Here is a 12,588-nt window from a genome sequence, read left to right as displayed (position 1 = left end):
CACTCCTCCACACACACCTACTCAAAATCGCAGCCCAGCGCTGGAAGAAACCCAAGCTCGGCCACACTGCCTGTGGCTCAGATCCTCCTTCCGCACCCCGATGAACTGTCACCCAAGCTCTTGTTAGAAAGGTTCGTAGAGGAGGGAACTCGCCACTTCCCGGGGTGCAGTGAACATGGGGGGCATCCTGGTGCTTTTATGTTCTAAGGAGAGAGACTTCCATCCTCGAGGGCTTTTGCCCCGGAGCCCTGGTTGCTTCTGTGGGTACCGGGAGGAGGGGGTGAGCCAGTGCGGAGGACCCGGAATGAGGGGGAGCGTGTTACAGCCTCTAGAAGGCCCCATGCAAAGGCTTTGTAAACATCTGTCCGCTGGAACTCCTCTGAATATTGGGAAGAAGCCCACCAGCAAGGTGTGTGTTTTTTTCAGGGCAAAGGTGACGTGAGGCATGTCGGGGACCCAGACACCCCCAGAGAGCATGTCCTGTAGGTCCAGCTCTGAAACATAACCACCCTGAGCAGGACAGTTTCCTGGGAAACAGGCTCTGTTCTGGAAGAGGATGGGAAGAGGCCTCTGTGGTCCAGGATTTTGAGAATCACATGTCCAAGATCACACCAGCAGTCAGACATGTGCTCTCAGGACAGAAAGATGGGAGCCCAGGAGAAAGGACTGATGGAGGAGTTTGCTTCTCAGCAGTAAAGGGTAGGCGGAGGCAGTCGGGGCGCCGAGTTAGATCCCAAAGCAGTGTTTGCCCTGGGTGGGCTGAGATGTGGAGCAGGAAGCACTGTCTCCCAGCGGAGACGTGCATCTGCTCTCCTTTCGCCTTGCTTTCCCATTCATTCCAGAGTGTCCTCCACTCCCTGGTAAAAATTCTCCCACGCTCGGTTCTTGGAAACCCTGGGATGTTCTTTTACTTTTGCAGCAGGTGGGTTCTGTGGAAGGAAACAGTACCTAAACCAAAGCACACATCTTTTCAATTTCTAAAAACCTTTTTGGAGGAGTTCCTGTCATGGCTCAGTGGTTAACGAACCTGACTAGTATCCATGCGGACACAGGTTCAATCCCTGGCCTTGCTCAGTGGGTTAAGGATCCAGCGTTGCCATGGGTCACAAACGTGGCTCGCATCCTGCCTTGCTATGGCTGTGGCATAGGCTGGCTACTGTTCTGATTCGATCCCTAGCCTGGGAACTTCTGTGTGCTGCAGGTGCAGCCCTAAAAAGACCCCCTAAAAAAATCTTTTTGAAGAACTGCATTCTTTTATTAACATCCAGTTTATTCGATATTTATTCTGGTTGTATAGTTATTGAGAAAACTCTAACACAGAGATAAGTCATTGCAAATGCTAATGGTTCTAATAGCTCATCTTACAAGATATTCTGCACAGAAAAGGCAAAAGCAGCTTTCCTATCAGGTCTGTACAAAAATAAGGCATGTTGGTAACACAAATTATTTTCATGTCTCTGATACTTTGTTTTCTACATTCGAGCATTATTATTATTATTTTTGTCTTTTTGCCATTTCTTGGGCCGCTTCTGCGGCACATGGAGGTTCCCAGGCTAGGAGTCCAATCGGAGCTGTAGCCGCCAGCCTACGCCACAGCCACAGCAACGCCAGATCCTTAATCCACTGAGCGAGGCCAGGGATCGAACCCGCAACTTCACGGTTCCTAGTCGATTTGTTAGCCACTGAGCCACAGGGGAACTCCTGTTTACTACTGCAGCTTTAAAGTAGGTATTTAACTTTTTTTACTTCAAAAGTTATTTTTTAATTGAGATACAATTCATATACTATAGAATGCACCTTTTTAAAGTTTTCAGTTCAGGAATTCATTGTGGGTTAAGGATCAGGCATTGTCTTTGCTGGGGCTCAGGTCACTGCTGTGACATGCATTCAGTCCCTGGCCCAGGAACTTCTTCCACATGCTGGGGGCACTGCCAAATGGGGGGGGGGTATGCACTTCAGTAGTTTTTATTATAGTCGCAAAGTTGTACAACCAGACACTTTTTTCTGAGAGAGACAAAAGTTGCTTTTGCACAAGGAGTGAGCTGACCACACAGCTGGCCTGCAGTCGTTTTGCCACAGGAGAACTCTACCAGGAGTTCCCATCGTGGCAGAATGGAAACAAATCCAACGAGGAACTGTGAGGTTGCAGGTTCAATCCCTGGCCTCGCTCAGTGGGTTAAGGATCCGGCGTTGCCGTGAGCTGTGGTGTAGGTTGCAGTTGCAGCTTGGATCCTGCATTACTGTGGCTGTGGTGTTTGAGGAGCAGAGGAAGTAGTGTGTGTTGGTAGCATGAGCAGTTGTGTGGATGTGGCACCACATGCTGGAGGCAAACAGGAGGACTAAAAGCATGCGCTCTGTTTGGGGCATGTGTTTTGCTGCCTCAGAGAAGCAAGGAAGATCTCTCATTGGCATGAGTATAGGGATCTAGAGTGCAGGAGAGAGGAAGAATTGGGGCTAGACTTAAAGTGAGGTATTTGTAATCATGGCAGTGGCTAAGCTGGCTGTGGGGTTGCCAATAGTGGGAAGGACCACGTACTCAAATGAGCTCATCTGGTTACACTCTAAGTAACCAGAAGCATGTTAGAATTTGGGTATGGAGCGCATAGAAATCAAGCGAAGAGACTGGCACTGGTTCTAGAGAAAAGTGTCAACTTTTTTTAAAAAAAATGCACAACTTAGTTGGAAGTTGGGAGTTCCCTGGTGGCTCAATGGGTTAAGAACCTGGCATTGTCACCACTGTGGCTTTAGTTACAGATGTGGCATGGGTTTGATCCCTAGCCTGGGGAACTTCCCCATGCCCTGGATGTGGGGGGGGGGTGGAAATCGTGAGTCAAGTTTATTCAGTATCTTACTGAGACACTTAGCTGGGCAGACAGCCTTCAGCTCTGAGAAACTTCTGAAATTAGGGAGGACGTCAGTGTATTTGTGATTTTGACAAAGGGGTACATGCACACCTCTGCAGAAGGTTACTGCTATTCTGAGCAACAGATACCTTAGTTAATGGTTTTGGTGCTTTTCCAGGTATGGAAAGATGCAAAAGTTGGGGTTCATAAAATTTTCTCCTTAAAATATGTATCTGGAAGACTGTTCTGCCAATTTTTCTGGAGCAGAATGCTCCCTTCCTGATCTCTGCCCTGAGTTCTTTTCAGGGCATGCTGAAGGTCAGCAACTGCAGTGGCTAAGACTCAAGCCCTGTAGAAATGGATGGCCAGCAATATTCTTTAGTTTGCAGAAGATACCCTACCCTGGGCAAGTGATAGGCGTATCATCTCTTTTGATAAGTCGGATACATACAGGCGGGGCGAGCCCGTAGCTGCGCATTGCCAAAGTGGGGTTGGGCCGGCGAGGTACCACGAGGCACCTTTTCCCGTCCCCAGTGGGGTCAATGCGTAGTCCTTCGGCCTAGACAGTGACAGTCACATCCTACTAATCCTCCCGCTGATGCGGAGGGAGAGACGAGAGGAGCACCTACACAGACACTCACTTCCCCGCTGGACTCTGGCAGAGGCCGCCTCTAGGTAGATGGTTGGTAAGGGCAAGGAGCCGGGTCCCCACAGCAGCGGGGCGCCCGCCACACCCCTGACGCCCCAGGAATGCGCATCTGCACCGCCCGGACAAGGCGCCGGAAGTGAGCGCACGACTTCCGGTTCTCAGCCTTATGGGCCGCTCTAGCGCGTCTCGTCTCATTGGTATCTCATTGGTATTTCCGCCGTCTTGCGCAGCTGAACACGGAACTCGAAGCCGCTCAATGCGTAGAGCCCAATCCCGGCACCCTGGCTTTTCAATCCCCTCTAAACCGCGGGCCACGCAGGCTGTCGTTGGGCCGCGCGGCCAGAGGGACTTGGACCTGTATCGCCGTGGTCCAAAGACTGGAAAGGAAGTTGATCTCTAAGCCGTCTCCCGGAGTAGTGCTGCAGTTTTCTTCTGATTCCGGGAGCAAATGATTTTACCTACCTTAACTGGCCGGAAGTCACTCATTAACCCTCTCCAAATCACAATCCCGCCAGTCTTCAAAAGTCATCTGTCATCTACAACTACTTAAGTATTTTAAAAAAATTAGAAATTCACTTCATTATCATTATAAAAACACATTTATTAGATGCTAAATTGCACATCAGATAGACATAATCACTGTCTAGTGAGAGTTTGCACTCGAGATAAGATGCTCTTTACCACCGAAAACTGTAAAATAAAAACATTAAACAGCGGAGGTTCCTACAACAAACATACTTGTAAGGTATCCAAAGGAACTAGAGATTGCAGCATATTCTTAGGTTTATTTAAACATATTTATATCGTATCCCCATTCTCCCCAGATTGTTAATACACCAAAGGGTGTCAGAAAACAAAACACCTCTAGGCAGATGTGCCGTGAAAAGATGGGTAATGATCTCGGTGTCAGATCCATAGCTCAATCCACAAAACTAAAACAGATGAATATACACACTTCTAATGAAGATCATTAGTTACTTTAACAGAAGCACTTTCCAACTGAAATCCTATAGAGATGACAAATTTAAAGAACAGTTTCAAATAGACTATTCCGATGAACTATAACCGGCTTTGTATACCTATGCAGTAAATGAGCAGATTACTTTTGGCAAAATCTGCAGTATCAGATTGTATGACATGCTGCAGTCATCAGAACAACACTACTTACTTATATGGAATCTCATAGCATTTGCTATGAAATATCACTTGTGTTAGACTAAACTTCCTGAATTACTTGCGTTAGTCATTTTCTATGTTAAATGGGGAGATGTGAACAGACTCCTACCTACCTCTTGCAACAAAGCTGTAAACAAAGTACTTGGAGTCCAAATCCTTCAAGAATAACACTTAAATTCCACAGTTTCTTAAAGCACAAAATGTAAATTGTCAACATCTGAACGCTATTGGAATAATGCTGTTTTCATGGATGATGGTGGTTACAGAACCAGCAGTCACGTTAAGGACTTGGTGATACACATCTTCATCACCGCGTTAACAACAAAAACCAAGAAATTCCTTTAAGAGTTGATTTCTTCAGTACAGACCTTTCACTCTGCATAACATGTTAACATTCGTGCTGCAAAATGTGATGAACCAACCGTTCACAGCAACAAAGTCCTGCATTAGGTTTTCATCCCTCTATTAACTTTCATCCAAATATTTATGAAAACTACCCTGGTAAGCTCATGATATCTCAAGTTAAAGACCATCTGTGGAATCTATGTCTCTCAGATAACACTGTAAACAAAAGGGTGAAAAAGCCACTATATCATATACACAGCATGGGTCTTGCTGATAGACACGGACCTCTTCCTCCAAGTCCTTGGCTCAGAGCAGCCTGAATTACATCCAGCAAGTGCATTTAGGTGCAAGTGCACAATAAGCCACAACTGAAAATAAGCCTCTTTCACAAAAAAATAACAGGGTTTTTTTTTTTTTTTCCTGCATAGCAATCATTAACAATCTTACACCAAAAAAGGCATTTTAATTACACTCATCTGTATATTGTTTTCATCAGAGATATTTTTCTCATCTCTTATGGAAGTTTGGCATAATCTTCCAAAATCTAGAAAATAAGAAAAATGGAAATACCAACATTAATTGTGAAGGAAGCTTCATCTGGAAAGGTGACTCCATACTGAGTGCAGAATGGCAGTTACGGTATAAATTTTCACCTTCCCTGTAATTTCTTAGGAGCTAAGCAAAGAAAGCGTCCATTTTTTCAGGTCAGCACCATTCTGTCCAAGGGCCCTCTAAAACACTCTTCCCTACTTCTTTTTGCAGCAGCTCTGCCCCTAGGGGCCTCTTTTCAATTTCATTCCCCACCCTACACTCCAGTCAGTGGAAATAAAACAGCCCCTAATATGTGCCAGTGGGACACCGTGCCAGCTGCTCCCACTGAAGGCAGAAGCAGGAGAGCAGGGAGACTGGACTTTCTCATATTCAGCAAAGATCATCACATCCCAGAGCTGGCCAGAACGAAACCTAACTGGAGACCATCTTTCTACACAATTCCAAGCACCTCAGAGAGACTTGCTGAAGAAAAACCTACAGAATACCTTTTTGATTTAAGGCCCCTGAGTTCTCTTGTAGCAAGGTGGGTTGAGGGGCCAGCATTGTCAGCGCAGCAGCTCAGATCGCTGCTGTGGTGCCTGGGAACTTCCACATGCTAAAACAGATAAACAAACAAACAAAAACAAAAGCCAAAGACTCCTAGGCCCCAGCAGACTGGCGCCCTGTATCCTAAGCGTGACCCTGACATTTACAACACTGGGCCTCAACTGTGGCTCCGCAAACAAGAACAAGGAAAAGGGGGAAAGGAGTGCGTGAGCTGGGTTGGGGCCTTTTCCTCACCAACAGTATCTGCTGGCCTCTAATTGGTGTTAGGAACTCACTGCAATAGCAGCATCTTCCTGTACATTCAGTTCTCAATCTGCTCTTCCGTAGAAAGACCACTACTTCCCATCCAGCTGGTCCTGAAGAGGCCTGTCAGTGACGATGAGGTTTCCCAGCGATAATCCCATTTTAGTAAATGCTGCACTTTCCTACTATTTAAATAAGACCATCCTCACCTGACACCCCTTTAAATGCTGGTCTGCTGAGGGCCTCAGTCACTTTTGCTTTAAAGAGCAATTCCTATGAAAGTCTATCTGTAAGACCCCCTGGTTCTTTAACATCAGTAACCGTTCCATTTAGCAAGACTTTGCTTCCACAGTTATATGTAACAGCAGTACCTAAAGATGTCTGTATTTTCAACTATTTTAAAACTTTTAAACTCTAACAGTTTTCTCTATGTGTCTTTCTTTGGGAATGAGGAAGAAAAAAAAAATTTAAACCCAAATTCACCTATAACCCTCAAGACAATACTCTGTAGAGTTTGCAATGTCTGACTATTGGGATAGAGTACGAACCAGTGGTCCTGGAGAGTCTTTCTGTTGCTTTATACCCACACACGAAAGTCAGGCTTGGGATAAAGTACCGGGGGCGAAGGGCTCCAGGGTGCGCACTCAGGGGGGCCTCCGTGATGACCCTCCTCACCCCCTGGGCTGAGGTTAGATGCCAGCCTGAGCACACTGCTACTTTTGTGTTCTGGGCAAGGTACTCACTCTGCCCTCAGTGGGCTTCACTTTCCTTATTTATGAGACGAGGATAGGTCAGAGTTATTCCAAAGATTAAATGATATAAAGTATCCTGCGCGCTCACTAAACAGGAGTTCCTGTAATTCAGAAACAATGTGCTTTGGTAGAGACTTGGAGGTAAATCCTCTTAGAAGCAAGTACCTTTCCCTTGCTCACATCCAAGCACCAGAAAGGGCTACAGCCGGACTGCCAGAATTCCTGCCAAACACTTGAAATCACCAAGGTCGGTGGCATCAGATCTGAGAACAGGAGCTCCTCAAATACAAATAGCCACCTCGACACTAACTAGTCCAAACCATCGGGGAATGAACGCTTCACATGGGGGAGGGGTGGGATAAAAGCTTCCAGACCCCTCTAGAAATTCACGTGTAAAATAACAATAAGCTCATACAAACATTACATTCAGGCTGTTACAGCAAAACAAAAGTATAAAATAGATATAAAAGTATTTACTTTCGTAGATCCCAGATCTGCAGAACTAGCAAATAAATAAAATTTCCTTCCAAAACTTACTTAGAAACCATGTAAACAAAATTAAAATAACTCTAGTAATAACCTTCATTTTAACTTTTTAAAAGTTCTGTATCATTCTCCAGCTCCCCGGCTCATACAAATGGAATGTGAATAGCAAGAGTTACTGAGTTAGAGTTCTGGCTTCATTCACTAGCTGTGATGTTGACTATGCTTCCTCAATTATAAGACAGAAGTCGTGATGCCTAAATCAAGGTTGTGGTGAAAATGAAATAGTGTATTACGTGAAATGTGTGTAAAGTGCTTAGCTCAGTGCCTCGCAGGTACATCAAGGATCACTGTGCCTGTTTGCAGTACAGATATTGAAAAGCACAAGCATTCATGAAAACTTGCCATATTTACGTGGCATTTTCTGAATGGCTTCGCTGATGAACACTGAGATGTATTTTCAACCTGAAACTTTTCCCATGTGGTGCACTGAAAAGGTTCCTGCCTTGTGTGGCTCTTCTGGTGGCATGCAGGCTCTGAGGTGCAAATAAAACTTTCCGCACATGTCTTGCATTTGTGGGGGCTTTTCCCCTCTGTGAATGCTCTGATGGGAAATACGAAGAAAGGTCATTGAACACGCAGGACACTTTAAGGGTGTGAATTTTGAGAACAAAAGCAAATTGTCCTCACCGTGGCTGCAGTCTTCAGAGTGGTCCCTGAGGCCCTTCTTGGCGGGGCCGAGGGTGAGGGCTGCTGCCCAGAGCATTTCCTGCACTGCGTGCATGGGTGCTGGGCGGCCAATGCCTGCCTTTTCTCAGGCAAAACAGGATTTGTTTTCTGACCAAAATATTTACCACAGGCTTTTTGGGGCGGCGTGGGTTTTCCGATGCTGTGCCAATCCTCGGAGCCACAGAAAGCCTCTTCCACGCGTGCTGCGGGTGTAGGGCTGCTTCTTTGCGTGGACGTTCATGTGCCGAAACAGGTGGGAGTGCTGGCGGAAGCTGCTGCCGCACTTGGCACACTTATAAGGCTTCTCGCCCGTGTGGGTTCTCCGGTGCGTTCTCAGGTTGGCTCTGTGATGGAAAGTCTTCCCACAGTCACCACATGTATACTTTCCCTCCCCTGAATGTGCTTTCTGATGGGAAACAAGATAGGAACTGTCACTGAAACTTTGGTCACATTGAGGACACTCGTATGCATTTTTGGCTTCTTCCCTGGGAAATTCAAGAATTTCAGAAAGTGCTCTGGTTCCTAAAAATTGAGAGAGTTCTATCAATGGGGTATGATTTTCAATGGTAACTAAAAGGCTTATGAACCTTTTCTTGCAAGCAGAAGTTCCGCCTCCTATTTTCCCTTCAAGGCTTCCAACTCCGTGCTCTGAGGATTTTTCTGGGTAACAGACGAGGGGCACAGCAATGGAGTATTTTTCTAGGGCAAGCTCTTCAAGTTCCACAGATTCTAGGCTTAGCTGCTGATTAATCTCAATCTTGCCTTCTCCTCCTGTTGATAAAAGCAAAACAAAGCAAAACATAAACACATTCAAGCAGTACTGGGGAAAGAACAAACTCAGGTGTTTACACAGAGGACCAGGAAACTTTAGATGGCTTATCCTACCGCCCAAACACTGCTGGGATGGCTGACAAAACTCAGGTCTGCCAGAAAGCACTCCTTTTTACTATTTCCCCAAATACACTTAATTTATAAAGCCAGTTTATGTTGTGGCTCCCAGGTTAAGGACCCAGTGTTGCCTCTGTGAGGATTTGGATTTGATCCCTGGCTTGCTCAGTGGGTTAAGGATCCAGCATTGCAAGCTGCAGTGTAGGTCACAGATGTGGCTCATATCTAGTGTTGATGTGGCTGTGGCTGTGGCTGTGGCTGCAACTCCAGTTCAACCCCTGGGCCAGGGAACTGCCATATGCCACAGGTGTGGCCTAAAAAGAAAGAAAAAAAAAACAATCATCTCATCCTTTGAAAACTGCACTCTCAAGCAAGTTTTTTATCATATCCACATAGGATAAGGCCCCACTCTTACATACCAAGATGTGGGTGAGATATGAAATCGTAGTCCTAGAACTGACCAAAGTTCCAAAATGCAGGAAAAACAACTGTCTTACCCATCAATACCATATCCTGGAAACAATCCTGTGTCATGTCTCTGCTGAGGGACCTCCGGGCAGGGTGGAGACTCACACACTCCTCCTGTGAAAAATACACAGCCAGGTCCTCAAACAGCGCTGGTCCCTGAAACAACATAAGAGCCCATCTCAGGTCAAGAAGCTAGAGAGCCACTCCCTTAGTCAGTCTAGGAAGGCGAAAAGAGCTAGAAATTCTGAGGTAAGGGAGACAACAGCTTGGCTGGAAAGGTCCCTGAGTGCTGGGGAGAAAGTATGAATGAGTTCCGAGAGACGGAATTTAGGAAGGAGAGAGTAAAAACGGATATAACTTCGGAGGCTCTGATAAGCCATTTCTCTTATGTGCGGGTAGGAACACAGTCAGTTTGGTGAGAGGGGTACCTGGGGATGAAGAGCCCTCACATCACGACCGGCACGCCTAACTCTCTTCCGAAGGCGGCCAGAAAGGAGCGACTGGTAGTGGGACCGAGAGAAGGGCCCTGGTCTCACCTGGGCCCCGGATGTAAGGATGTCTCCCATCTCGCGGGGTAGTAATGCCTTCTTCAAGTCGCCACAGGGACTTCGGGACAGACCTGGGAGGGGAGAGAAGAGACCCTGGAGGGGCCAAATCGGCTGCAAAGCTCCTCAATGCACCCCTTCTCTTCTCCACTCCCTTTAAAGCCTGAGCCGGTGGCTTCTCTCTCCTGCGCCGAGACTCGGACAGGCTGACTTCCCGGCCGGCCGGGCCCCACTAGACTAACGATCTCAGAAAGTGTCCCGGTACCCAGGCAGAAGCAACAGAAAACTATGCCCCGCCGAGACTGGAGACGGTGAGCTTCACCCCAGCTAGGCTCCCACGCTCCCATGCTCCCCTACGATAGACCGGCCGGAAAAGCCGCCGGATGCCACCCGCCCCAAAGCCTTTTACGAAGCCTTGCCCTGTGGTTGGCCAGCGTGACCTCGGAGGGGGCAGGCCTTCTCGTTCGTTGGCCAATCGAGCGCCTTAATGGAAGGCCCACGGCTCACTGAGCTAGCTGGGAGGTGTAGTATTCCCTCACCTTTTCCAAGTAAGTATTTCCGGTTCCGCTGCCTGGGTCTCCCCAGTGAGCTCAGTGTTGGCTGACCAGACCAGGTGCGGCGTTAGGGTGACGCCGGAGGGACGTAAAGTTTCAGGAAAGAAGGAGAGAAAGTGGACGGGGAGAATCTGGAACCCGAACGAACATGGGTACTGAAATGTGGGTCCGGCCGGTCCAAATCTTAGGTCCGGCCGGGGCGCGGGACCTAGTCTTGGCTGGAGCGGTCGGCTGTGTGTTGGGCGGACTGTGGGACCGTGGAATGTAAAAGGGTGTCTTCTGCTTGGGAATAGTTCAGGTCGGCGTAGGCCGCTTTGTTAGTCTCCGACCCAGTGTATTTTGGCTGCTTTGTGCCAGGCGACTGAAGCCTAACGGAGCCAGGTGAGGCTCAGAGCCACAGCGGACCTCAAGCGGTACTACAGCCATTGGAGTGCAGCTCAGGACGTTGTGTGTGTCTCCTAATGAACTCACATTCGACCTGCACCGTTACCAAATATTTTCAGCTTCATTGCACTGGCCGCCCTGGTGTAGGGATTTGGAATTAGAAAAGTGAGCTTCTTCCCCAGCCCTGCTGTCAATGGCCAGTACACAGCTTTGCTTTCCTCAGGTGCAAAGAGCTCAGAATGCCTCTTTTCAGAGGGTACTTTTAATGAAGTTGTCAGTTTACAGAGGTGTTTGTTTGAAAAAAACAAAAACGATAGTTACTTTAATAGAAAATTCTGAATAAGTCTCAGTATATTTCTTATTCTAGTGCCAGGCATGTTCCTGTACTTAAAAGGTTACTCCAGGAATGGTTGAATGGTTATTGAAACAGTATCCTCAGAGGTGACAAAATAAGTAGTGGGATTTGGTGGAATATCAGATTGGATAGTTTCAGCTGCAAGTAACAGAAAACCCAACAAAATGTTCAAAGGTAGGGCAGTTACAGGTTGGTTAATTCAATGATTTGGTCACCATCATGGTCCCAATACTCCCGTATTTCTCCCCTGCCGTCCTTAGCATGTTGGGGAAGGCGGCAGTGGAATCCCCATAATACATGCAGACAAGCATTGTGTCATGTACCAATCCTAGAGCAATCATTATCAAGAGGAAAAAACACTACCTACTGTAATTGGTTTGGGCCCATCATGGTTTCCCTCCAGGGGACCCACTCTCCTGACTATTTACCTGCACAAAATCAGGGCTCTGTTGGAAAAGAAAAGGAAGTAGAATAGATAGGTAACTAACGGTATCTGCCACAAGTGACATTGTGACAGCTAGACCTAGGCCTTGTGGGAGTGGATCACAAAAGAGATATCTGGGGAGTTCCCGTTGTGGCTCAGTGGTTAATGAATCCGACTAGGAACCATAAGGTTGCAGGTTCGATCTCTGGCCTTGCTCAGTGGGTTAAGGATCTGGCATTGCCATGATTTGTGGTGTAGGTTGCAGACACGGCTCGGATCCCGCATTGCTGTGGCTCTGGTATAGGCTGGTGGCTACAGCTCCGATTCGACCCCTAGCCTGGGAACCTCCATATGCTGCGGGAGCGGCCCAAGAAATGGCAAAAAAAGACAAAAAAAAAAAAAAAAAGATATCTAGAGGTCCCAGGAGGACAGAAAAAGATGCTCTGGGAGTTGCCTTTGTGGCTCTGTGGGTTAAAACCCAATTAGTGTTGGAGTTCCCGTCATGGCGCAGTGGTTAACGAATCCGACTAGGAACCATGAGGTTGCAGGTTCGATCCCTGGCCTTGCTCAGTGGATTAAGGATCCGGCGTTGCTATGAGCTGTGGTGTAGGTTGCAGACGCGGCTCGGATCCCACGTTGCTGTGGCTGTGGC

General features: G+C 47.3%; 2 protein-coding genes across 2 annotated transcripts in view; one reads left to right on the top strand and one right to left on the bottom strand.

Moving 5' to 3' along the window:
• The window catches only part of NAA60 (N(alpha)-acetyltransferase 60, NatF catalytic subunit), a 49,419-nt gene that overhangs the window by 12,265 nt on the left and 24,566 nt on the right, over nt 1-12,588 (top strand). The gene's annotated exons all lie outside the window — the stretch shown is intronic.
• On the bottom strand, nt 1,989-12,151 carry ZNF597 (zinc finger protein 597). The gene is given in 7 exon segments (XM_013995710.2): nt 1,989-8,069; nt 8,071-8,171; nt 8,173-8,322; nt 8,325-8,448; nt 8,450-9,089; nt 9,704-9,830; nt 10,211-12,151. Coding segments are annotated over 7 exon segments (1,242 nt in total). The 5' UTR covers nt 10,241-12,151; the 3' UTR covers nt 1,989-7,999.

This window comes from Sus scrofa, chromosome 3 (assembly GCF_000003025.6).
Source record: "Sus scrofa isolate TJ Tabasco breed Duroc chromosome 3, Sscrofa11.1, whole genome shotgun sequence".
NCBI classification, from domain to species: domain Eukaryota; kingdom Metazoa; phylum Chordata; class Mammalia; order Artiodactyla; family Suidae; genus Sus; species Sus scrofa.
This window is presented reverse-complemented; position numbering and strand designations above follow the sequence as displayed.